Below are 27,219 nucleotides of genomic sequence, written 5' to 3'. Positions count from 1 at the left end.
AACCACCGTTTTGTAGACATTACGTCCGCATTGAATGGTGTAACAGATATCAACTCTCAACACAAAGCCTACAAAAGACTGGCCTTGCCCTGCTCTTCAAAATCCACTCAGCAAGAACCCCAGCGTTCCTTGGATAGGGCCCACAGGCCGGCAGGATGTCTGTCTTGATTCACCAGGACACTTAATCAAGAAGGAGTGATGACTGTTCACCACAGAATTCTCAGTCAAAATGCTCTCTCAACAGATTGAGGAAGACCAGACATCCGGTGAGAACAAGGTGTCACTCCTCATTGACAGGGCACAGTCACCCGCCAGTGGTGATCGAAAACACTGCAAAATGGACCCATTGTGACCCTATATTACATGTGTCGAGAAATAACAATGAAATTAAGGAAATCCCACGTCTGTACGAACGTGTACAGGCCTACATGAGTCCCCTGAATGTGTGCCTTGAATTATGTGTCATTAATGTGTTGATTCTGCAGGTTTGGCAATGAGTCAGTTCATGAGGACTGTACAACAGCGTTTTAAACCACAAATATTAAATAATTTTGTGTTGGACAATATTACGTGATAGGCCAAAACTAGGATTGAAACAAGATCAAGACCGAGGGACGCAGGGCGGTCCGCCGGCCCCACCTAAGCGCCCCGACAACTGGCCACCCAGTGGGGGCCCACCTGGCCACCCAGTGGGGGCCCACCCACCCACGACCCACTGTCCCCCAGAGATGGGTGTATGTGGTGCTTTAAAACGTGGGAAGTGTGTGTGATGCATTTGAAATCCAGGGGGGCAGGCAGGACGGAGGGGCAGGGCGCACGGACTGGGAAACAGCACCGATGTGCTGAAACCCGGTCCGACACCCATACCCTCCCAATCCCATACCAGTCCCCCAGGAACCCTTTGATATGTATAAGTGCCCAGATGTTATTAGTGAGAAAAATATATACAGTGTGTGCTAAGTGAGTGATTAAGAGGCATGGCTCCTGCAGGTCGGGCCCATTAGGCCGGACAACCACCGACGAAGAGGGCTACCCCACCCAGACCCGCAGCACCGACCCTAACACAGTCCCGCCAGCACCCACTACCCGCCCCTGAGTGTGGGAGGTGGAGCCCGCACTCCCAAACCCCACAGCAGGCCCCACAGCCCGCAGGGGACCGCCCGGCTCCCCCACGGGAAGAGGAAGAGGCGACCGCAAAGGGACACAAGGAACGGAGAGAAGAGGAGGAAGCAGGCCCGAGGAGCGACAAGGGAGTCCCACCGCCCCCCACCAGCATCCAGGGCGGGGGACCTAGGCTGGCGCCCGCTGACACCGCCCCCGGCACCCACGGAACATGGGCGAGTCACCATCACACCACCATTACTCCCCAGGAGGTCGCCCCAGTGGTTCCCCCCACCCTCGAGATCAGGAAGGAGTGAAAAAAGTCCCGCCCCACGCACGCCGGAACAGCAAACACAGGGACAAGAGGAGAAGATCCCCACTCCATGCATGTGTCCTCTCACCATGCAAACAGATCTAATGTGTGTGAAAATAAAAATTAAAAAAAAATAAAAAAAATAAATAGGAGCCCTGCGATTAGCTGGCGACCAGTTCAGGGTGTACTCCGCCTCTCGCCCGAAGATTGCTGGGATAGGCTCCAGCACGCCCGTGACCCTAGTGAGGATAAGCGGAATGGAAGATGAATGAATGAATTAATAAATAAATATAATAATAATAAAACAACAACAACCTCAACAACAAAGAATACAGAATTTCATTGTTTACTTTCACACTTTTGAAAATAGTCTTGCTATTGTCAAATGGCACCCTACCCAGGAACAGGAATCAAGAGTCTAGATTTAGTATGTTGAGGAAAGGTGACCAACTATCTACGTATATATGTAATATATTTTTTCGTTCTGCTGATATTTTTTCGAAGGCAATATATTATATGAAGAGATTTAGCCACTGAATGATGTTAATAGCTTGTTTGTTTTTCCAGTTTAATATAATTGTTTTCTTAGCGGTAGCTAACGCGACAAGTCATGATTGTGAATATTTATTGGGGAGGTCGATTATGCTTAAGTCGCCAAGTATGTACAATCTTGGGGAAAGTGGAATCCTGCAGTTCAAAATATACAAGAGTTTTTGTATAACCGAAGACCAAAAGCACTGAAATGGTGCACATTTCCATATAGCACGAAATAGGTGTCTGGGGTATTTTTGGTGCATTGCACGCAAATATTAGATGGAGAGAAGCCATTTTATGCATAGTGTACTGAGTAAAGTGTATTCTATGGAGCACTTTATATTGTATAAGCTGTAGATTTGTGTTTTTTGTCATTCTAAACGTTACAAATCTGTATCCAGTAGCTACGGTCAGCAGACATGGAAAGGTCTTTTTCCCATTTGGTGATTGGTAAGTGCATTGATTTACTACATGACATTAATTTATAAACTTTTGAGAGATTTCTTTTACTTTGCGGGAGAAGCTTCATTATTTCCTTGACAAACTCTGGCAGTAACACTATTGTCACATTCAAACAATAAACCCCTTCTAACATTTGATCAATCTGATCAATTTTGCCAAATGAGGTCAGTTCCACAAATTGTTCTCTTGGAGGTTCGTTCGTCTCATCGTGACTACATGCACAAATTAGTTACTGCAGGCAGTATCCAGGTACAGTGAGAGAAAATGCGGAGTTTTAAACTTCAACAAATAGCTGCTTGAGTTCATCTTGGAGTAATAATATGTGCGGGCAATGAAATAATGTCAAATTCTCTCACCCTTACACTTCAGTGCTTGGCGGAGGTAATCATTGTAATTTCAGACAGATAATTTCAGACTATCGCTACTCAAAAACATCTGACTACATATGAGTTGACGTGGGCGTGCCATGCCACCCCCCACAGCAACTCCTTGCCACTTCCTGTCCTACTTCACTGCCAAACAAGAAAAGTTGCTTGAGAGCCTCTAAGGAGTTGGGGATGGGGCTCTGGTGGACATCAGGTCTGCTGGTGTTGGCGATCCAGCCTGCAGGTAAAATGCTTTGTCAAATTATCAAACTCAAATTGTCTTTCTTTGGTGTTGGGCTGTCATCGGAGGCACACAGGAAGTGCTTGAGATGTTTCTTTTCATGGGTTTAAAAAGAGAAACCCAACTTTATTCTGAACATTCTGAGAACATTTTAAACTCTGGCTAAGTATTTTGAACACAGTGTGAATGGATTGTTTTAGTTTGATCATCAAACTATCATCAGATGGTTTGTTTGTGGCGACCAACCAGGAAGCAACATTGTGGTTTGTAGCTTCTCGACTGCTTAGGAACATGCTCTCCTTTTCGAAAAGACGATGAACACCTTTGCTCAGACAGAAGAAGGGATGCAATTTGGCAATGCTTGCTTTTATTGGCAGACATTGTTGACCAGAACTTAATGTGCAGATGCCATGATGACGCTGTACGACCCCAAGCTGTGCTACATCCTGGATGGCTTCTTAGGTCTGTACGGCCTGGTAATCACCGCCATGTTCATCAAGGAGAAGGTCAATCTGCTGATTACACAATCGACCGCACCCACAATCTGTTCTGCACTCATGTCACACCTTAATGTCTCTGCACAGTTCTTTAAAACGAAGGGAGCGGCGGGTGGCGGCTACACGGTGAGACCCGCAAACAGCAGTGGAGCGTCTCCTGCTCTGCTGTCGCCATTTTGATTCGGGACAAACTCAGTGCGGTCCAGTTTGCTTGTGCAGGGCACGAGAGGCCAGGGGGCCGATGGTGACTTGCAGCTGAGAGGAGACCCGGAGAGAGGACGCGTAAGTGTCCCGGAGAAAATAATTTGAGGGATACTTCTTGGAAATGTCAAAAAGCCATGTGGATATGAAATATGAAGATCTCAAGAAAGAACTCAAGGAATTTATAACCCCTTCAAGCGTCAATTTAAAACTAAATAACTCAACATACCAGTGACCGACATATGTGTACCATTTTTCACAATGTTCTCCCCTTAATCTATCCTACAGAACCACTGGATGAAGGATAATGCGACATACACGGTACCAGTATATGTGAGTTACGTTTGTTGTTTGAACACCAAACAAAACTGTGTGTGTGTTGGGGGGGGGGTGTATGCTTTTGCTGTTTCAGGACTTGAAAAGAAGAACAGAAGATGAGTATCAAGAACTTCCTGTTAAAAGAGAAGTGAGTCTCGATTTCACTGTTTCAGACTCATTAATGGCAATCTGTGACTCATTCGTTCTTTCCATTTTCAATTGGCAATCAAAAAGTGAGATTATTTTATTTGTTTTTCACTCTAACACAAAAAAACAAAAGCCTGATTCTTCATACAGTGGTGCCTTGAGATACAAGTGACTTGACTTAGTTTTTCACGAGATGAGCCTTTGTTGGGCTGATTTCCCCCCACCCCCTTCAGATATGAGCAAAAATCTGAGATATGAGTGCGCTTCAGATACCCACCGCTAGTTGGCTTCACTACATCCTGCCACCATCTAGTCACATTGGTTTTCATCCAGTGGAAGAACAATATCAGTTGGTGTCACTAATGCTCCATTAGGCTGGTTTGCCAACTGCCAATAAACCAATGGAAGAAGAAAAATAAGGGAGAAAAAAAGATTAGGTACAGTTGTTTTTGTGCTCTCCTTTTCCGTGTTTGCAGGTTATGTGGGGAGCAAATGTAATTAATTACTGTTTCTATCCAGTACAATACTGTTGAGTGCAATCTCTTATAAAAACATGTTTTTGGTTGGGGCTGGTGATATATTTTTTGTAAAGATAGAATGCCTGCATATCAAAATAAATAAAGGTCGTATGAGATCCAGGTAGGTGTAGCCTGGGTAAAGGAGCAGAAAAGATTAACTGTGTATATTTTCAAGCTTAAATCATTTGTCTGGGCCTGTATCAGAAGGTTATAACATTTGTTGTGTGCCTTATAAGTAGTAGAACGTTCTGGCACATTCCACTCCACACCTTACTAAGATAGTGTATAAGAGAGATAGCAGTTCCTTGTCTAGACAGACACTTGATTGTTAAGCTGTCTGTCTCCAACGCGTTGTTGCTTCTTCCCAATAAAGGACAGATAACTGTCCATTTGGTCTCCTGGAACTTCATTGGCTTTTCCTCACATAAAATAATTCACAATTGGTTGGTATGAACAGATTAATTGCATTTCTATTCATTTCAACGGGAAAAGATTGTTTGAGATATAACCTTGGTCATGGAACGAATGAAACTCGCATCTCAAGACACATCTGTATTTAAATTTTAAGCTCAGATCGGAAATACAAAATTGAAAAATGGGGCACAGGACTGTTTTAGATTTTGACATTTAGTTGGTCATGTCTGAAGTTTAGCAAAGGGCATTAGTAAAGCTAGGTTAGCTTGTTATCTGCCATAATCAGTCTGGACCTCGACCACCACGAACGGCCAACAGACTATATTATAACGTGGGAAATTATGTATTGTTTACAACAGTGGTTATCAAACTTTTTACCTAATACTCTCTAAAAAATAATTGTCTCTCCAAATATCACCATAATGACCAAAAATACAATACAGTAACATATTACGGCCTATGTGTTCATAAAAAAATTACTAAAAAATAATTGTCTCTCCAAATATCACTATAATGACCAAAAATGCAATACAGTAGCATATTAGGCCTATGTGTTCATCAAAATGAGACATATATTAAAACCAAACTTTCAGGTAATGTAAGCCTGACTAATTAAATATCATTCTGTCCATCCATTCTCTGTACCGCTTATACTCACTAGACTCGCGGGTGTGCTGGACCGTATCCCAGCTGTCCTTGGGCGAGAGGATGGGTACACCCTGAACCTGTCGCCACCCAATTGCAAATTAATTAAATATTAAAATCAAATTCAATTCTTTGGCCCATCTTTCCATTTTGTATTTTTAATCTCAGCCTAAAAAAATGCCTAATATTTCACATTTCAATAATGTGAAATATTAGGCTTTTTCCCCCCTTTTGTGTGTTACATTAAAAAGCGAACTTCTTTGTTTTTGAACAAATGACACAAATTTTTTTCAGACACTTGTTAATGTCAATGTGTGACTTAAACAATCAAACTGTTAACGTTCATTTGGTGCTTCCCAGCGAGCCCGAAAAAACAACCAGGTTTACCAGGTGAGTGGAATCTCAATTTCATTCAATAAATCACATTTTCATCTTAATGCTCACATGGAAATATGACATTTGAAATGTGACTTCAGGGTCTTAGCCCAGCGACCAGAGACACCTACGATGGCCTCCAGAAGCAGACGTTTCCGACCCGCTAGCCACACATCGTGTTGAATCATCGGTCTTTTCCATGTCTAATCAATCAATCGTTACAGTTTCATCCATCCATCCATCAATTTTCTTTACCGCTTCTCCTCACTAGGGTCGCGGGCTGCTGGAGCCTATCCCAGCTATCTTCGGGCAGGAGGTGGAGTCCACCCTGAACCGGTCGCCAGCCAATTGCAGGGCACATAGAAACAAACAACCATTCGCACTCACATTCACACCTATGGGCAATTTTAGAGTCTTCAAATAATGCATGTTTTTGGGATGTGGGGGAAAAACCGCAGTGCCCGAAGAAAACCCACGAAGACACGGAGAGAACATGCAAACGCCACACAGGCGGGGCCGGGATTTGAACCCCGGTCCTCAGAACTGTGAGGCAGATGTCCTAACCAGTAGTCCACCGTACCACTGTTACAGTTTCATATCCACTGTTACAGTTTCATATAATTAAATAATAGTGTATCTGTATAATGTTATTTTATGTTAACGTATATTGTAGGCGGCAATTGGGCTGCGATTGGCCGGCGACCAATTCAGGGTGTACCCCGCTTCCCGCCCAAAGATAACTGGGATTGGCTCCAGCACGCCCGCGACCCTAGTGAGGACAAGCGGTACAGGAAATGGATGGATGGATGTATATTGTATAATGAAATTGTTACACACCAAATCTAGTAGATAGCGATTGCTTTCTTTCTTCCAATATGTATACGAAACAAAAGAGTTAAATCGATGTGTGTAAATAAACATATTTCATTTGGACTACAGCACTTTTATTTGTGTGTGTGTGTTTGAGTTGAGAGACAGTTCAGAGTTGCGACAATGTAGTGTTGTATTGCAAACCTACCATGGCAATCGAGCACACTAGTAGGATATCGATTAAATGCTCAAATTGGGAAACCCATTTGAGAATTTATTCGATATCCTACTTGTCCATGAAGGCGTATCTCGTCTTACAGGTGACCCGACTTAAGAGTGAGATGAGGGTTCGCTCTCCCTATTTCTCCCTATATGTCTTGAGTTGTGAGCAAAACTGAGTTACGAGCGCGAGCTATGGTCGTAGTGAACTCCACAACAAACAGCAGTTTGGCAGCTATCCATCCATCCATCCATCCATTTTCTGAGCCGCTTCTCCTCACTAGGGTCGCAGGCGTGCTGGAGCCTATCCCAGCTATCATCGGGCAGGAGGCGGGGTACACCCCGAACTGGTTGCCAGCCAATCGCAGGGCACATATAAACAAACAACCATTCACACTCACATTCACACCTACGGGCAATTTAGAGTCTTCAATCAACCTACCATGCATGTTTTTGGGATGTGGGAGGAAACCGGAGTCCCCGGAGAAAACCCAAACAGGCACGGGCAGAACATACAAACTCCACACAGGCGGGGCCGGGGATTGAACCCCAGTCCTCAGAACTGTGAGGCAGACGCTCTAACCAGTCGGCCACCGTAGTTTGGCAGCTAGTGAATGATTATTCACAAAAGAGGCTAAGTGTTTGCTTCAAGCTGTTTTTGCCACTCCCAGTTAAAGTTTACTGTCAAACCAAACATAAAACAAAGTGCGTGTGTATTTAATCAAAGCACATTAGCTTTAGCGTCCAAAAGTCTTCTGCTTTTCCTTTCGGCGTGTCCCTTTAGGGGTCGCCACAGTGCGTCATCCTTTTCCATGTAAGCCTATCTCCTGCATCCTCCTTTCGAACACCAACTGCCCTCATGTCTTCCCTCACGACATCCATCAACCTTCTCTATGGTCTTCCTCTAGTTCTCTTGCCTGCCCGCTCCATCCTCATCATCCTTCTACCAATATACTCACTATTTCTCCTCTGGACGTGTCGAAACCATCGAAGTCTGCTCTCTCTAACTTTGTCTCCAAAACATCGAACTTCGGCTGTCCCTCTGATGAGCTCATTTCTAATTTTATCCAACCTCGTCACTCCGAGAGCGAACCTGAAGATCTTCATTTCCGCCACCTCCAGCTCTGCTTCCAGTTGTCTCTTCAGTGCCACTGTCTCTAATCCGTACATCATGGCTGGCCTCACCACTGTTTTATAAACTTTACCCTTCATCCTAGCAGGGACTCTTCTGTCACATAACACACCTGACACCTTCCTCCAGCCGTTCCAACCTGGTTGGACCTGTTTCTTCACTTCCTGACCACACTCACCATTGCTCTGGACTGTTGACCCCAAGTATCTGAAGTTCTCCACCCTTGCTATCTCTCCTCCCTGTAGCCTCACTCTTCCCCCCTCTCCCCACCCCTCTCATTCATGCACATATATTCTGTTTTACTTTGGCTAATCTTCATTCCTCTGCTTTCCAGCGCATGCGTCCACCTTACTAACTGTTCCTCCACCTGCTCCCTGGTTTCACTGCAGATCACAATGTCATCTGCAAACATCATGGTCCACTGGGATTCCAGTCTAACCTCATCTGTCAGCCTATTCATCACCACTGCAAACAGGAAGGGGCTCAGGGCTGATGCCCTGATCCCTGATGCAGTCCCACCTCCACCTTAAATTCGTCTGTCACACCTATAGCACACCTGACCGCTGTTCTGCTGCCCTCGTACATGTCCTGTATTATTCTAACATGCTACTCTGCCACCCCAGACTTCCGCACGCAGTACCACAGTTCCCTCTGGGTACTCTGTCATAGGCTTTCTCTAGATCTACAAAGACACAATGTAGCTCCTTCTGACCTTCTCAGTACTTTTCCATCCTCAAGGCAAATAATGCATCCGTGGTACTCTTTCTAGGCATGAAACCATACTGTTGCTCACAAATACTCACTTCTGTCCTGAGACTAGCCTCCACTACTCTTTCCCATAACTTCATCGTGTGGCTCATCAACTTTATTCCTCTATAGTTCCCACAGCTCTGCACATCACCCTTGTTCTTAAAAATGGGCACCAGCAGACGTTTCCTCCATTCCTCAGGCATCTTCTCACGGGCTAGAATTCTATTGAACAAGCTGTTCAAAAACTCCACAGCCACCTCTCCTAGATGCTTCCATACCTCAACAGGAATGTCATCGGGACCAACTGCCTTTCCATTTTCATCCTCTTTAATGCCTTTCTAACATCCCACTTACTGATCATTGCCACTTCCTGGTGCACCACACTTGCCTCTTCTACTCTCCCTTCTCTCTCATTTTCCTCATTCATCAACTCCTCAAAGTATTCTTTCCCTCTAGCTAGCACACTGCTGGCACCAGTCAACATATTTAGCCCTTCCTGACGCAACCCTCTGCTTTTATCCAGGCTCGGGACCGGCCAACAGTTTGCACTGGCTTGTGCCCCCCATAGGGCTTCCAAATGTGTGTTAGCAAACTTCATAGATGGGATCAAAATTGTGGCAATTACGTATAAACCCTTAAACAACTTTTTTTGGGAACACTGCGGTACCAACACATGCAGACAGAGCATACAATAATGTTCTTCATCCTCTGCAAAAAAATTCAAATATTACCATAGATTATTAGTCTTTGTACATGGAAAATGAACAGCATGGTAGGGTCAATGACACATTATGCATTTAAAGGTCCGGTATTTTACCAAACCAACTTTCCTAGTATTTGGGATGTTATATTGGCTCTATGGTGCCTCAGTAAACGTGAAATATGAATTCAAATCGTCCACGCATTCTGAGTACCAGACGTTTTTCTGTCGAGAGGCCTGAAATCACGTCATTTGATTTTTTCTAGCTTATTTACGTCAATCGCGAAGATCTCCGTCTACCTCTCCGCTCCCGAGCCAGCACTGTCAACATAACAAACACGTGTGCTCTCACAAGTGGGTCTTCTACACAGACGCAACCAATCAGAGGAAAGGGCGCGGTCTTGGCCAAATATGGACAAAGCGGACACAAAACTGGGTCAAACAGAAGTAGCTGTCAAAGGGGTCTTTTCTGGACACGCCCGTGACCCTAGTGAGGATAAGCGGTACGGAAAATGGATGGATGGATGCATTTAATTTTGATACGGTAGGTCCTCGATGTCGGTTTATTGTGAAAAGAACTAGCGGAATTACATTTTGTAAGGCGGCGTTTAGTCCAAAGACACAATGAAAACAGCTCCCGTGACAGGCTGAGTGCCAAGCGTGCCTATGTAGCGGCCATGTTGGGGAGGTCGACGTTCCCATCAAAGGCAATGCATGGACACGGAAATTCAGTAGTAACTTGCTCAATTGTCAATCGATTTTCATGAGGTTTACTTTTTTGTCAACATTAAAGCTTGTGCGAACAATTTAACGTTGAAAAAAAGTAAACTCATGACGGCGTATAATTTACGACGAGTACTGGGAGTAACCTTTCACGGAAAAAAAAAATTGTGTGTGCTTTTTATCCAATTTTTTACCGTGAAAAAAAACATTTGTGTGTGCTTTTTATCCAATTTTTTTTTTTTTTTTTTTTTTTTTTACCGTGAAAGGTTACTCCCAGTAACCTTGTCGTAATTGTACGGCGTTGTACGAAACCGTAGACAGCACACTGTACGGGAATCCTTGGTCTTATGGTTTACTTGCCGTCCACACACATGCGGAATGCGCTGACCTTTTTTTTTTTTTTTACTCCCAGTTTATCGTTGCCATAGGCACGTAGTTCAAAAAGGGCGTGTGGCATCGACCTATTTATATCTATGGTTTAGCAATGACGCTAACAAGTCCGTTTTGCTATATGTCGGCTGCATTTTACGACGACACTTCCCAAATCATGTTACTCGTGTCCAACTTAATTCTAATGACACATGGTAATTAATACAACGTAATTGTGACGTACAATAATAATATACAATAGATTTGGTTCCGCGTTGCGTTCATTGCTCGTGCTAAGTGCTAACATTAGCCGCACGGTTGTTGTGACATCGTCCCCTTCTTTGCTTCCTTCCAAAGTTTCAAGTTTAAAGGATTAAAAAGATGGAAACGAACGTGTCGAAGAGACGAGACAACAAGAAGCCGCTCCGCGTGAAGCTAATAAGCCTCGGGAATGCTGAAGTTGGAAAGGTAAGTTCTTAACAATTCAATGACCTATCGTCATCACGACTTAACGTTGCTTAGTGATGTCGTCAAAGGCGTAGTTTACTGTACGGGTTACTTATTATGGCTAACGGATTGTTTGCGTCTGAGTAAGTCCAAATCCTAATTCTGTTGTAGTCCATTTTTTATTGTCACGTGTATTTAATATTACTAATATTATTCTGGGTGTGAGTGCCTGGGCGTGAGTTGTGGCTGACAGCAGCTCCTTGCAAGTGATCTCATTTTTTTTTTTTTTGGTAAATGGCTGACTGAGTGTGGGTTTCCTTGTCCACATAGGAAGACATTCCAGTGCTTTGATTGCCTTTTTTTTCACTTTACTTGGGCGGTGGTCTAGCTGAAGCTCGCTTTTAACAGAAAAAGCAAAAAATTGGAAAAAAACATAAGTTGGGGCACTTGTAAGTCAAAGGTCAAGGTGCCACTGAATACCGAAATAATGACGAACTTGTCAAGTCTCAGTTACACCCAAATTTACTTGGTGTGAAATGGCCTGTTTCGTTAAACACAAAGCCTTTATTCTTTTGCATAAATGGCAATGGGCATACACAGGTTATTATTGTTTTCTGCCATCCAGGGAGAGCATTTAATTGTTCTCAACATTACAATATGTTGCTGGCATAGATAGACTATGAAATATACATTACATGTATTAAATAAACAATAATTTTCAATCCAATTAAGTGGAATTATTTAATTTTCTCTACCAACACAGTGGTTGGGTGCTCATGCAATATGTGATGAAAGCGTATAAAAATAAAAGTCGGTTAACACTGATGCGTAAAAAAAAAAAAAAATAATAATAATAATAACGGCATTGTACAATGAGAACCTGCGCCGGTTTTCCAATGGACCAATTAAAGCATCCTGTTTTTATTGTGTGGTGCTTTTGTGAAATAGAAATTCAAATTGTGGTCCTCACATGTTTTAGTGTTGCTTTTCAAGTTTTAAAGTCCTTTTGCAGGGGTCCTCAGTTTAAGATGGAATTCCATTGTTAAGCTGGCGACGTAACCCAAATTTGGACATAAGGAATGCACTGTATTCTATCACAAAGGCTAATGCATTAGCAAAGTCATAATTACAGTAAATATTTGTGCAAAAAATACATCAAGGCCATAAAGCTAAATCAATCAAATAACAAAGTGTGGCTTATGCTGCACACCGTTCCAGATGTCAGGACTGTAATCAGAGGAGCCCTATATATGGAATAAAGGCGTGGAAGATAGACTGAGACCTTAAATTCACAATACATTCACATGGTTTCTGTTCCCATTTATTCTTGGTCTGCAATTACAAGACATTTGAACACCATCATTGCATGTGATAAATTCATGTATTGTTTGCCTGACATTGTTATTTGCTAATTTCTCCCTGCAGAGTTGCATCATTAAACGTTACTGTGAGAAGCGGTTTGTTCCCAAATATTTGGCCACTATTGGAATTGACTATGGGGTCACCAAGTAAGTGTGTTCACTGTATTTTTATTGTGTGGTCTAACATTTGTATGTATTTACAATGTGACCCTAATAAGGCATACGTTGTCAGGGTGCACGTTCGTGACAGAGAAATCAAGGTCAATATCTTCGACATGGCTGGCCATCCATTCTTCTACGAAGTGAGTCTGCAGTCTGTATTTCAAACTCCCCTGCTACACAGCAAAAATCTTCCAGAATAAAAGGCACACCGAGCCAACATTTTGCATGACACTGGAGCTGATCAGGACAAGTTTAAAAAAAGAAAAAAAAATATTTTCCAGAAAACAGCAGTGGCTAGGAAAAGGAGCACGGCCACGAATAGTGCACGACTGAAAATTATTGGCAGCCCCCCCCAAAATATGTTTAAAATTGCCAGGGATGGGCAACTTAAATGATGGTTTAGCCCGCAATTTTTTGCCACTCTTCAACGACAAAGTGTTTGAAGCCCGACAGGACTCCTTCTTCAGCTTGACGGCAACAGCGGGTTCGGGGATCGCCGCCACGACAGGCACTGACCACCTTAGGGCCACAGCTCCGGCCGGCCACGTCAACAATGGAGACGCAGAAAATGGTCCACTCAGACTCAGTGTCCCCCGCCTCCCTTAGAAAGTGGGTGAAGTTCTGTCAGAGGTGGTAGTTGAAAATTATTTGTCTCTCAGTCGAGATGTAGCACTTAAAAAAATTTGTGGGATCTCCTTTTTTACTTAATACTCTGTTCCAAAAAGCCTGACTAAAACCAAATTGTACAAAAACTTTAATATTTCCCAAAGGAAAGAATGTAAAACCATTCCAGAAATGCACAAGTGTGAAGAAAATTCATTTTATGGATAATAATTACAATTTACCATGCAGAAAACTGTGAAATAAATAAGACTATTGAAAAGGATCAATGAACATTAAACATCGTTTATCTTTTTTGAAGACTCTTGATGGCATATGAAAGACCGTGAGTAAGAGATTTTATTTGCCATTTTCCTACTTTGCTATGAGTTCTTTCTTGAATTCTTTGGTGTTTCTTATATTTTTAGCACAGCAGTTTATGAGCGCAAGGGATGACGCTTACTCAATAAGACAGCGCTCAAAAAACACGCGCACAGGATGCTTTGTGCTCAGGTCTTGTGGGCATTCTAATGAGTTTGGTATGGACCATTTTCAAAAGTATGAAAACTGAACGGATGTACTAAAACTGGGACAAAATTTCAGCTGAAATATTTGTCAAAGACTGAATCGTCTGACAATTAGGGCACATGGGAACTGCTGTTCCACTGTACTTCCTTGACACAATGTACTACGTTCTTATTAGCCAGGGCTTTGGCACAATCTTGTGGTCTCATAGAGCATTATAGAGAAAGCACAAAACTGTACATCGGTGGGTTTTGCAGCAAGTAGCTTATGATAGGTTCCACAGGAAAAAAACTGTAATATTTGTGACTAGCGAACTGCTAATAGGCAAGGGTTCAATGTGATCAATGTGGTGGAAACACAGCAGTAGGGGGTGCTCTTGGATGAGTCCATCTGTTCTTGTGCAGGTGCGGAATGAGTTCTACAAGGACAGCCAGGGCGTGCTGCTGGTGTACGATGTGGGTCTCCGGGACAGTTTCGATGCCCTAGACAGCTGGCTGGGCGAAATGAAACAGGAAATGGGCTCTCAGGCCAACATGGACAGCATTGTGTTTGTGGTCTGCGCCAACAAGGTCACACTTGGTCCCTCAGGCTGATATACAGCAGACTCCCAAGTCAGGAAGTGACCAGATTGTGTCCACAGGTGGACCTGTTGAAGCGGCGAGTAGTGGACGAGGGGGAGGGGCGTCTGTGGGCGGAGTCGCGGGGCTTTCATTACTTTGAGACGTCGGCACAAAGTGGAGAAGGTATCAACGAGATGTTCCAGGTGGGACAACATACAGGAGCCTAACTGAGCTCTGAACCTGAATCTAAACTCAGTGTGTCTGTGGCTTGTTTGCTTGTGTCCAGGCCTTCTTCTCCTCCATCACTGACATGTGTGAAAATGGCGGTAAGCGACCTGTCACGGAGGTCAGCGTAGGCTTCACCAAAGAGCAAGCAGACACTATCAGACGTATCAGAAACAGCAAGGACTCCTGGGATATGCTGGGCGTCAAACCCGGCGCCACACGGTGAGTTGACAGGCCAGGGCCTAGTAGACATGATATATCAGACTTCTCAAACAAGACACATTATACCCTCTTATTGATTTATTTATTTATTTTCACGACTTCAAACAGTTCCCAGGTGTCTTGCCAACGGTTCTTAAAATACTCCAAGAATCAGCAAGTACTGTACACCTTCACCTCCATTTTTAACCTAATGCTTTTTAACCGGTCAAGAGATTTAGAGGGAACAAATTATTATTTTTTTAAATTGGAAGTCAAGAAGTTCAAGTCCAATTAATAGCTTTAAATGGTACCAACTAAGATACCATAATTTCTCATTTATAACGTGCACCCTTGTATAATGCGCACCCCCAAAGTTGACCTCAAAATTCTGGAAAACCCTTCTACCTATGTATCATGCATTTTTACAATACATGATTTTGCTTCTACCCATATGATCAAAAAATTTCTGTATTTTATTTTTTTCAAAGAATTATTCTTTTGTTAAGCACTTTGTTTCAACACATAATACTTTCTTTGTATTTACCTGCTCTTATTTTAAAATTCACAGCCCTACTTTTTAGTAAATGAGAAAACACACCGTTGTGCTCATATGTTGATTACCAAGGCAGAATTTGTAAGATGGGTACAATTCTTTAAAGAAAAGTAAACGAAAGAAGAAAACAACAACGGCCGAAACACATTTTATTTTAATGGGATTCAAATTAAACGGTCAAGCATTTCAGAAAAGCATTATCATTAAACAAAACAAAACATAACATAAATAAATGAATGATGGTTGTTGTTCAGTCATCAGTCGTATTTATATATTATTAAAAAAGTCTACCCAGGGTATGTTAACTTATGAGCATATACCTGCCGTATTGGCATGAAAGTGTAGGCTACACCTTTTTCATAACCGCTAGGTGGCGGTGGCATATTAGAATTAAAGTATACACCTTTCTCATAACCTCTAGGTGGCGGTGGCATATTGGAATGAAAATGTACAGCTTTTTCATAACCTTTAGATGGTGGCATACATTTATAAAATGTGAAAGTTCTTTCCATTTCCCCAATATCCGTGTATCATGCGCACTATTGGTTTATGACAATTTTTTGGGGGGGGAAAAAATGCGCATTATACATGAGAAATTACGGTAAGTGGTGAATTTCTAGAGGTTGAGTCAACTAGGCAAGGTTACCCAAACCTGGAAAAATAATGTACTATTCAGCATTCTTCAAAACAAGAACAGTCTCCAGACTTTAAACTGTACACAAGAGTGAAAACAACACAACATACAAGTACCTTACTTATGGTAACTTGCACAGCAGTTGGAAATAACTTTTGGAAGAATATTTGATTTCCAGTTTAGAGATGATGCTACAAGTGTGTTCAGTTATATCTGCCCAATGTGGCTATTTTGAGTCAAAGGTTTAGAATACATTTTTATTTGTAGATCGAGTCCATTATTCATTTTGTGACTTAGTTTGTAGTGTGCACAAAACTGAGTCGTTTATTTGTTCTGAGACGTAGAACTGGAAAGATTGGGGTGGTATAAAACTTTTGACGGGTAGTGTAAATACATTTAAAATCAACGCCGAAAGCTTATGTATGGAATAATTTTACAAAGCCGAAAACAAAGGACATTTTCGCAATAATTATAGTTACTTTTGTAAACATAGAATTTTGTTTCAGATGTTTTTTTTTTCTTTTCTTTTAAACACCATTTTATTTCGTTTACTAAAATGTTTCAATTTTAGCTTTAGTTATTTCGTTGCTTTTCACTTCGCGTGTAAGTCAAGGCACCACTGGCGTTCTAAGCTACGGACCTCTGTCCATGAAAAGATGGAAAAGCTGCGGAAAGTGAGGCAAAAAACAGTGAAGACAAAGTTCAGGGCAAGTGTAGAAAAACATGTATCAAAGCCATATTTATTTAGTTGCATTCTTATTTTGTTGTTTCAGTACCGTATGTTTTTATAGAGTACAAAAACGTGTTTTGGGGGGAGGCTGGAACGGATTAATGGCATTCCCTCTAATTTCAATACGGAAAATTTTATTTGAGATAAGAACATTGTCACAGACTGAATTAAACTAAATGTTTTCATTATTAAAACAAACTTTTTCATACACATTAACAATTTTGTTCTATATCTACAAACAACCTGGCTGGATCGCTGGTCTAATGTGTACTATATTTTATTTATTTGTTTATTGCTTTTTGGACAGGCCTGTCATATGAGATGTAACGTCATATGTAACTTGTTTTTTTTTTGTCTAACGAGGTGCAGTCTGTTGTGAAGTGAATAGTTTATTTTTTTTATTTTCTTTCTTCCGTCCTACCTGCTTTTTTCCAGGGAGGAGGTCAACAAGGCGTATAGGAAGCTGGCGGTACTGTTACATCCAGACAAATGTGTGGCCCCCGGGAGCGAAGATGCTTTCAAGGCGGTGGTGAACGCGCGCACCTCACTGCTGAAGAACATCAAATAACACCAACTCACATAACGCATCCAGTTACACTGTTCTTAATTTATCAGCACTTTGCGTTCCACCTCTTCTGTGCCATGATTACTCTCTGCCAACCCCAATTTACGACATCTCTCAATGCGTGCACGTCCGTATGCGTAACAGCTTACATTTAACATTGTCATCTCACTAGTAGAATTTCTAGTAGCAGGTTTTTTACATTTAAAAAATATATTTTTTTTAGACGTTTGTCATTTCTTTTTGCATTTGTAGCATGTTTGTGAGCATGGTGCCATCAGTTGTGTCGGGAAAAGCAGGACAAAGGTCAGTGCTAAACTTGATTCTGTTTACGTAAATGCCAGTAATATGACAAAGTTAAAGGTCATTTATCCTGAATTCATATAATTTATTAATTATTACATTTGGATAGTTACATGGATTAAACTCTAGCTCCAAAATGTTTTTGTATTCTGATTAAATGCAAATGCATTAGTTTGCCTTGCTATTCATGCGTGTTTGTATTTAAAGGAGGCATCTGCATTCTTTTTTTTTAAACAATTTTAAACAATTCCCAACTGTCTTAACATGCCTAGGATATGCTTTCATCACAATCGGCCAATATACAGGTATGTGCTCCAAAGTTAGATACATACAACATACAAGTTTCACTTTTAGAAACAAATTCTTAAAGTAAATGGACTTTCCCTTTGTATTCAAAATTTTTGGCACATATCTGTACTTCTTTCCGAAACAGTCTTTTTGAGGGGGCAGTCGTAACGTAAAAATGAGCGACAATTCACCCCACTTGCTCTACCGTGGAACCAATGGCTAGTACAGCTTTTGTAACAATAACAACCGGGGTCAGAGCTAATGGGTTATGGCAATGCATGTGGCCTCTAATTGCCCCCAAGAAAAAACGTCCTTAAAAACAATAAAAGCATTTTCAGTCATGGAGGCAGCACTTCACACACTACACTTCGTATACCATGACGTCGCATGTACTTCCGGGTGGCAAGAACTCCGCTGTCACCGCTATTAAACAAACCCATTTACTTTTCAACAGATATGTTTATCTGAAAATAGAAATGGTAGAAACTCAGAGGGCCTCTGGAAAGTCAAATCTCCTAACCTTTATACAACCTTTTGTTAACCTTTATGGAAAAGGTCATACGGTCAAGACAAAATGAAAAGGTGCTTCACAAAGACAGGATTGTTTCAAAAGAATTTCACTCCCCTTAACCAAGGGGTGTAACGATTTATCCACTTCATTGATGTATCGATTTATATTCCTATGATCCCGCTACATTGAACCTTGTTCGGCACCTTGGCCTTCCGGGTGATATATATTGATCTAAAACTGTTTTTAAATGTAATCAATCATTTGTATCGATACTAGGAAATAATGCATTGGATTTAAGCACAGCAGACTTTATATGGATGGACGTGTGTGTGTGTGTGTGTGTGTGTTTTAGCACTTTTAATGAAAAAGACTGCACACAAGCAGACGGCAAAACAGCATGGTGAGGAAGTGGCGTCAAACAGGAAATGATTAAGCCACCATATGGTCCGGTGTGTGGAAACACTTACCTTTAGCAAAGACGGAAACGTTCGAAATAAATTGTTTACTGTGTCTGCAACCACCTACGACGGTGCCATTAGATTTCACACAAAAGCAAAACCACAAAAGCAGCAGAGCATCAGTTGTATATTGTCACTTTACTCTCAATAGCATGCTTCTGCCTACGTCAACACAAGCACAAAACATCAGTATGGTATCTATGTATTCCCAGCACAAGTGTGCCAGCAGAAAGAGTTTTTAATACTGCTGGCAACGTAGTGAGCACAGAGAAGTGTCCTGTGACCAGATTATATTGATCAATTGATATTAAAAACAAAAATTATAGTCATGGAAGAATAGTTTGTTCAACTTGATATTTTGTTAGATATTAGTGCATTTTTTTTGTGTTAAAATTAGATTACTAACAGGGTCAACCACTGCTCATTTAACCTGAAGTGATGTTGGTTGGACTTTTTTTTTTACATTAATATTGTATTTGTGTTGTATCCATGTTAAAAAAACATCAGAAGTAGCAGGTAATCCTACTGTTAATCCAAACTGGAGATGTTATTTGTACATTATTCAAATAAAGTGTGAATGCATTAGCAATTAATTGTTGTTTATTATATCCACAATTAACTTGACTTGATTCCCTTACAAGAAACAACACGAATCTAGGAAATTTCCCCTGCACTGTCCGGTATGCAGGCATTTATTTCATAGTCATACTGGTTAAAGGTTTGGCTAAAAAGTTTCAAATCAATTTAAAGCCACTTTATGGTTTTGGATCATATGCTAAATGAACCAATATCGTCCTTGAATCAGATCGGCAACCACGAATCGTGGTTCTAATTGTTGTTAAAACTAATCATTTCTAGAATCTGAATAGTTAACCTGATCACGGAAGGATCAGCTCTACACCCTCGGCAAGGTCCTCGAGGGTTCATGGGAGTTCACCCAACCAGTCTACATGTGTTTTGTGGACTTGGAGAAGGCGTTCGACCGTGTCTCTCGGGGGGTCCTGTGGGGGATGCTTTGGGATTATGGGGCACTGAACCCTCTGATACAGGCTGTTCAGTACCTGCACGACCGGAGTCAGAGTTTGGTCCGCATATCCGGCAGTAAGTCGGAATCGTTCCCGGTGAGGGTTGGACTCCGCCAAGGCTGCCCTTTGTCGTCACCGATTCTGTTCATAACGTTTATGGACAGAATTTCAAGGCGCAGTCGAGGCGTAGAGGGGGTCCGGTTTGGTGGCCTCAGTCTTGCCTCTCTGCTTTTTGCAGATGATATGGTTCTGTTGGTTTCCTAAAGCCGTGACCTCCAACTCTCACTGAAGCAGTTCGCAGCCTAGTGTGAAGCGGCTGGGATGAGAATCAGCACCTCCAAATCTGAGACCATGGTCCTCAGTCGGAAAAGGATGGCGTGCCCTCTCCAGGTCGGGGATGAGATCCTGCCCCAAGTGGAGGAGTTCAAGTATCTTAGCGTCTTGTTCACGAGTGACGGCAGAATGGAACCGGTGATTGACAGGCGGATTGGTGCAGCGTCTGCAGTGATGCGTACTTTGTATCGGTCCGTTGTGGTAAAGAAGGAGCTAAGCCGAAAGGCGAAACTCTCAATTTACCGGTCGATCTACGTTCCTACCCTCACGTATGAGGTGGCTGGGGCATCTGATTCGGATGCCTCCCGGACACCTCCCTGGTGAGGTATTCCGGGCATGTTTTTATATAAATCAAAATAAACATAAACCTTTTGGGGTATATTACACAGCACAAGGCCAAAACAACCAGTTTTTGTCATCGTCTTCTGTTCAAGTCAACGGTAGTCAATCACTTTTTGCCTCCCGGAAGTATCCAAGCGCCTATTATTTACAAACTTTGTGAAAAGCTCCATTAGTGTAGCAGATCCGTTCATACAGCGGGCACTTTGGCAAACACAAACAACCCCCATTGACCTCCATGTTGAAAACGTCACTTAGCAATCGCATACAGTGTATGGTCCTTTTGAGAAGCTACAGCTGCTGGCTAATCCTAATGTACTAATCACGCAGAACTCAGTGCAGCTTGGTTTACCTTTTGGCCTTGACATAGTGTTTCAGACAGTGTTGTCCAAGTCATGGTTGACAATTACAGTGAGGGCAGTTCATTATTATGAACAGGCTGCACTGTTACATTACAAACTGTCAAAATTCTGAAAGGCTCCCTCACAGACACATTTCCAGAAATATGGACCTCACAGCAGATTCACTTCTTGTTTTTGCTACCCTCCTCCAATCAGTGTTGTCTGTTCTTGTGTGTGTGTGTGTGTCCATTTTTCCGCAATGAAACTCTAGATGGGAGCTGGAAAATTTAGTCATGTTTTATGTTTTTCACAAATCTACCGGAATTAATTTATGCTCATCCATCCATCCATCCATTTTCCGTATCGCTTATCCTCACTAGAGTTGCGGGTGTGCTGGCGCTTAGCTCAGCTGACTCTGGGCGAGAGGCTGAACTGGTCGCCAGCCAATCGCAGGGCACATAAACACTGCCGTGAAGAAGAATTGGCTCACTTCACAGATTCTTAGATTTTTGCATAGTTTCCTCACTTTGATGTTTAAGACCATCAAACAAATGTAAAAATCAGACAAATGTAACCCAAGTGAACTTAAAATGCTGAAAAAATGCGGAAAAATATATATTCAAAGTTACCTGGCTAAGTGTGAAAAAGTAATGGCGCCCTAAACCTAATAACTCATTCATCCTCAGCAGCAACAACTGAAATCAAGCTGTTTCTACAACTGGCAATGAGTCTTTCACATCTCTGTGGAGATATTTTTAGTCCACTCTTCTTTGCAGAATTGTTTGAATTCAGCAAAAATGGAGCGTTTTTTAGCATGAACGGCCTTTTTAAGGTCATGAAACTGCATTTCAATCAGATTCAAGTCTGGACTTTTACTAGGCTCCTCCAAAACCATTTTGTTTTCTTAAGCCATTCAGAATTTGACTAGCTGGTATGTTTTGGCTTGTTGTTATCCTGGTTCAGAAACCAAGTGCACTTCAGCTTGAGGTCACAAACTGATGGCTGAACATTCTCCTTCAGGATTTTCTGTTAAAGAGCAGAATTCAAGTTTTTCAGATCCTGAAGGAGTGAAGCAGCCCAAGACCATAACACTACCGCCGCCATGTTTGACTGTTGATATGATGTTCTTTTTCTGAAATGCTATGCTGCTACATGTGCGCCAGATGCAACGAGAGACATGCCTTCCAAAAAGCTCAACTTTCATCTCTTCAGTCCATATAATATTCTTCCAAAAGTCTTGGGAATCTTTCAGATGTTTATTTTGCAAAGGAAAGACGAGCCTTTATGTTCTTTTTGGTCAGCAGTGGTTTTGCCCTTGGAACTCTGCCATTGATGCCATTTTTGCCCTATCTCTTCCTTATTATTTGTGTCAAGAACACGGACATTATTAACTCAGGCAAAGGAGGCCTGTAGTTCTTTAGAAGTTGTCCTCAGTTCCTTTGTGACCTCCTGGATGAATCATTGCTGCTCTCTTGGTGTAATCTTTGTAGGCCGGCCACTCCCGGTAAGGTTCACCACAGTTCCGTGTTTTATCCATGTGAGGATACTTGCTCTTCCTCTGGTTCGCTGGAATCTTAAAGCGTTAGAAATGGCTTTTGTTTACCCTTTCCAGACTGATAGATGTCAATTGCTTTATTTCTCGACTCTTTTGGAATTTCTTTGGATCGTGTCATTTTGTTGCAAGTATTTTAGATCTTTTGTCCAACTTGATTTTGTCGGAACAGATTCTGTTGAAGTGATTTCTTGATTGAACAGGCCTGGAGGTAATCAGGCTTGGGTGTGATTGCTGAAAATGAACCAAAAATCGTGATTTGCCATAATTAATTCATGATTTAACAAGGGGGGTAATTACTTTTTCACACAGGGCCAGGTGACTGAATATTTGTTTTCCCTTAAAAAATGAAATCACTATTTAAAAAGATTTTAAGTTCAGTTGGGTTATATTTGTCTATTTACATTTGTTTGATATCAAAAATTAAAGAGGAGAAACTATGCAAAAATATACGAATTTGAGATGGGGACCAATACTTTTTCACGCCACTGTAAACAAACAATAATTCACACTCACATGCACGCCTATGGGCAATTTAGTTGTCAATTAACCTACCATGCATATTTTTGGATTCTGGGACGAAACCGGAGTACCCGGGGAAAGTCCACACAGGCATGGGGAGAACATGTATACGCCAGTCGGCCACCATGCTGCCTAATTTATGATCATTTGTAAAAAAAAAAAAAAAAAATATATATATATATATATATAAATATATACAGTTAGGCAAAAAAGTATTTAGTCAGCCACCAATTGTGTAAGTTCACCCACTTAAAAACATGAGAGAGGCTTGTGATTTTCATCATGGGTATACCTCACCTATGAGAGAGACAATGAGGGAGAAAAAAACCCAGAAAATCAGTCTTTTAAAATTTTAATTAATTAATTAACACATTATGGTGGAAAATAAGTTTTTGGTCACCTACAAAAAACAAGATTTCTGGCTCTCACACACACCTGTACGTTCTTCTTTAAGAGGGTCCTCTGTCCTCCACTCGTTACCTGTATTATTGGCACCTGTTTGAACTCGCTATCAGTATAAAAGACACCTGTCCACAACCTCAAACAGTCACACTCCAAACTCCACTATGGCCAAGACCAAAGAGCTGTCAAAGGACAGCAGAAACAAAATTGTAGACCTGTACCAGGCTGGGAAGACGGAATCTGCAAAAGGTAAGCAGCTTGGTGTAAAGAAATCAACTGTGGGAGCAATTGTTAGAAAATGGAAGACATACAAGACTACTGATAATCTCCCTCAATCTGGGGCTCCATGCAATATCTCACCCCATGGGGTCAAAATGATCACAAAAACGGTGAGCAAAAATCCCAGAACCACATGGGGGGGACCTAGTGAATGACCTGCAGAGAGCTGGGATCAAAGTAACAAAGGCTACCATCAGTAACACACTATGCCGCCAGGGACTCAAATCCTGCAGTACCAGACGTGTCCCCCTGCTTAAGACAGTACATGTCTAGGCCTGTCTGAAGTTTGCTACAGAGCATTTGGATGATCCAGAAGAGGATTGGGAGAATGTCATACGGTCAGATGAAACCAAAATATAACTTTTTGGAAGAGAAAGAATGCTTAGTTGCATCCAAAGAGCACCATACCTACTGTAAAGCACAGGGTTGGTGAAAAACATCATGCTTTGGGGGTGTTTTTCTGCAAAGGGACCAGGACGACTGATCCGTGTAAAGGAAAGAATGAATGGGGTCATGTATCGTGAGATTTTGAGTGAAAACCTCCTTCCATCAGCAAGGGCATTGAAGATGAAATGTGGCTGGGTCTTTCAGCATGACAATGATCCCAAACACACCGCCCGGGCAATGAAGGAGTGGCTTCATAAGAAGCATTTCAAGGTCCTGGAGTGGCCTAGCCAGTCTCCAGATCTCAACCCCATAGAAAATCTTTGGAAGGAGTTGAAAGCCTGTGTTGCCCAGCAACAGCCCCAAAACATCACTGCTCTAGAGGAGATCTGCATGGAGGAATGGGCCAAAATACCAGCAACAGTGTGTGAAAACCTTGTGAAACTTACAGAAAACGTTTGACCTCTGTCTTTGCCAACAAAAAGTATATAACAAAGTATTGAGATGAACTTTTGTTATTGACGAAATACTTATTTTCCTCCATAATTTGCTAATGAATTCTTTAAAAATCAGATGATGTGATTTACTGGATTCCCTCCCCTGCTTTTGTCTCTCATAGGTGAGGTATACCTATGATTAAAATTACAGGCCTTTTTAAGTGAGAACTTGCACAATTGGTGGCTGACTAAATACTTTTTTGCCCCACTGTATATATATATATACATATATTTTTTTTTATCTATCGTCCACATCAACACGGGTCATTTTTCTCAAGTAAGTTTTTCCACTGAAATAATTTTAAAGATGACATGATTGTAAACCCAGTAAAGAAACATATTGGTAAAATAACATTACTTATGAAATAATTATATAAACAGCTGTATTTTAGTAGTATTGCAAAAATAATCTTTATGTATAAATTCAAGTGTATTTGTTTTGCTGTATATCAGTTAACAATGCATGACTATGAAGTTGTCGGCATCATGTGAATATAATTTGATGTTGAAAATGTATTTTATAGGTAATATTTTAATGAATAAACAGTTTGAAAGGCAAGGACTGTTGTTTTTATTATAAAGACAAATAAAATCAGTTTGGTCTCTGGCTTTTCACAAAGGTGCATTATAAGTCCACGGTGTCCCAAAATTTGACTGGCCATTACTCATTATAGTGTGAAACCCCACTACATTGCGGTTCATCTTTCATGCCCCTGCTATTACACAGAAGTCAGGCGGCTTTCACCGCTGATTGGACCTCAATATGTATTGGTCGTTGTTGGAAAAGAAAGCCCTAACTTTGCTTTTTTTTTAAGGAGTAGGAGGTGATGCAGCAGCAAAAAAAAAAGAATGGGAATATCACATGCTAATTTCACAGCAGCATTTCAGAGTTTAAATTTGTTTGTGAGCTTTCTAGTTCCAGGAAGGGAAAATGAATGGGAACGTTGGGTGCGTCAGGCGCTTTGTCAAGTGCAGCGTGAAAAGGTTAGTCGCTCGTCTTTGGTGTAGTACCACTATGCCACAACATGTCAGCAGCACTGAGCTATACTAGATGTAGATTGCAGTGTAATAATGGTGAGAAAAGAAGAATGTTTTACTGTATGGTATTAGCTCTCCAAGAACCACCATAATGACCAACATTTTAAAAATAGTTGCGTAGCAGGCACAAGTTCTCATTAAAAAAAAAATATATTTTTTTTTCTTTATTATTGCTGTGCTTAAATATAGCAAATTCAAAACTGGTACCAAATCACTGCCATCCCTCCATTTTCTATAACTGTTCAGACTAGAGCTGGAGTCTATCCCAGCTGACTTCAGGTGAAAGGTGGTCTATACCCTGGACTGGGCACTGGTCAGTCACAGGGCATATATTTCGACAGATATTCACTCACACACATTTACACTTTCACTGAGTGGGAACTGAACCCGTTCTCCCTTCACCAAAGTCAGGTGAATGTACACCATCAGTGACTCAAACAATTATTCTGTTCAAAAGTATTTGACATAAAAGTACAAAACTGTACCCTGAAAAAGTATTCATGCCTTTTGAACTTTTTCACATTTTGTGACATTACAATCACAAACTTAAATGTATTTTGTTGAGATTGCATGTAATAGACCAACACAAAGTTGCACATAAATTGTGAAGCGGAATGAAAATGATGCACGGTTTTCAAAACTTACACCAATATAAATCTGAAGTGTGCCGTGGATTTGTATTCATCCCCTTGGACTCTGATACCCTTCAACACATTCCAGTACATTCAATTGCCTTCAGAAGTCACCTGATTAGTAAATAAAGTCTACCTGTGTGCAATTTACTCTCAGTATGAATACCTGTTCTGTGAAGGCTTCCGTGGTTTGTTCAAGAACATAAGTGAACAACAGCATCATGACGGCCAAGGATTTCACCAGGCAGTTAATGTGCGGTGCCTCACGCCAACTGCATGGCTGGCATAGGCACGTTTCTGCAGCTTTTGGTGATGTGGCGACACTTAGAGGTGATGCTGGGAAACTTCTCATAAATCTGCACACCAGAGACACATGAATAATTAGCACTGATGACCAATTCATGCCCGGCAACATTTGATTTCAACAATGCAATTGAGGCAAGGAGTCAGAATTCATTGGTTAACCAGCGTATTTAATGAACCACTGTTATTTGTGAGGACACCTATTAATTGATCGAGGCGATCATTTATTCCGCCTATTGCTGCTCTGACGCTCACCCATAAATGCAGAGATCGGCATTTCAGGTGCAGGGTTCATTTAAATATTATTTGCATATTCAAATATGGACGTGGACAGGGAGGACATAACAGACCTAACACTCTATAGACTAAAAAGATTTAGAAACGTAACAGAGCTCTTATGCAAAAGCAATATGAGAATAAAATACAATTCAAAATGAAGGCCTAGAAATAAACTAAAAAGTAAGTAAATCAATAAATATTAGTTAAAAAGGGCTTTGACCCCACCACATTTGAAGGAATGCTCATCACTTATTTGAGTCCTCTTTTGTCAGGCATGCTGAATTCTGATGGTCACAAGTTGAACACGGGTTGCCGCATCAACAAGCGTGAAAAGTGACA

At 41.5% G+C, this 27,219-nt stretch overlaps 3 protein-coding genes across 5 annotated transcripts in view; all 3 read left to right on the top strand.

Annotated features, from left to right (window-relative positions):
• Positions 1 to 229: 229 nt before the first annotated feature.
• LOC133413993 (T-cell surface glycoprotein CD3 zeta chain-like) lies at positions 230 to 7,064 on the top strand. The gene is made up of 9 exons (XM_061698990.1): positions 230 to 266; positions 2,861 to 3,019; positions 3,422 to 3,522; positions 3,601 to 3,639; positions 3,733 to 3,795; positions 4,003 to 4,035; positions 4,127 to 4,180; positions 6,117 to 6,146; positions 6,233 to 7,064. Exons 1-9 carry the CDS (start codon positions 230 to 232, stop codon positions 6,296 to 6,298), a joined length of 582 nt encoding a protein of 193 aa, XP_061554974.1. The 3' UTR covers positions 6,299 to 7,064.
• Positions 7,065 to 9,215: 2,151 nt separating this feature from the next.
• Positions 9,216 to 17,868, top strand: dnajc27 (DnaJ (Hsp40) homolog, subfamily C, member 27). 2 transcript variants are annotated; one of them, XM_061684293.1, is made up of 8 exons: positions 9,216 to 10,286; positions 11,192 to 11,302; positions 12,707 to 12,789; positions 12,875 to 12,944; positions 14,334 to 14,498; positions 14,570 to 14,692; positions 14,776 to 14,936; positions 17,268 to 17,868. In XM_061684293.1, the coding sequence occupies exons 2-8, from the start codon at positions 11,216 to 11,218 to the stop codon at positions 17,398 to 17,400; spliced, it is 822 nt and encodes a 273-aa protein (XP_061540277.1). In that variant the 5' UTR covers positions 9,216 to 10,286; positions 11,192 to 11,215; the 3' UTR covers positions 17,401 to 17,868. The 2 variants fall into 2 exon arrangements, with proteins under 2 accessions (XP_061540277.1, XP_061540269.1); XM_061684285.1 differs by lacking the exon at positions 9,216 to 10,286 and adding an exon at positions 10,725 to 11,049.
• Positions 17,617 to 27,219, top strand: part of xdh (xanthine dehydrogenase) — a 52,328-nt gene continuing 42,725 nt past the window's right edge. For both annotated transcript variants that reach the window (XM_061684274.1, XM_061684266.1), the window contains exon 1: positions 17,617 to 17,700. The gene's annotated coding sequence lies outside the window, so the exon portion shown is untranslated. The remainder of the gene's footprint in view (positions 17,701 to 27,219) is intronic.

This window comes from Phycodurus eques, chromosome 1 (assembly GCF_024500275.1).
Source record: "Phycodurus eques isolate BA_2022a chromosome 1, UOR_Pequ_1.1, whole genome shotgun sequence".
NCBI lineage: Eukaryota > Metazoa > Chordata > Actinopteri > Syngnathiformes > Syngnathidae > Phycodurus > Phycodurus eques.
Note: the sequence above shows the minus strand (reverse complement) of the source record. Positions and strands in the feature narration are given on the sequence as shown.

Excerpts from the sequence above, each read along its gene's own strand:
- LOC133413993 (XM_061698990.1), top strand. The coding sequence starts at position 230 with ATGCTCTCTCAACAGATTGAGGAAGACCAGACATCCG. Across the intron at positions 3,020-3,421 it reads GTTGGCGATCCAGCCTGCAG|ATGCCATGATGACGCTGTAC; the intron begins GTAAAATGCTTT and ends CTTAATGTGCAG. Across the intron at positions 4,036-4,126 it reads AGGATAATGCGACATACACG|GACTTGAAAAGAAGAACAGA; the intron begins GTACCAGTATAT and ends TTGCTGTTTCAG.
- dnajc27 (XM_061684293.1), top strand. The coding sequence starts at position 11,216 with ATGGAAACGAACGTGTCGAAGAGACGAGACAACAAGAAGCCGCTCCGC. Across the intron at positions 11,303-12,706 it reads GGAATGCTGAAGTTGGAAAG|AGTTGCATCATTAAACGTTA; the intron begins GTAAGTTCTTAA and ends TTCTCCCTGCAG. Across the intron at positions 12,945-14,333 it reads GCCATCCATTCTTCTACGAA|GTGCGGAATGAGTTCTACAA; the intron begins GTGAGTCTGCAG and ends GTTCTTGTGCAG.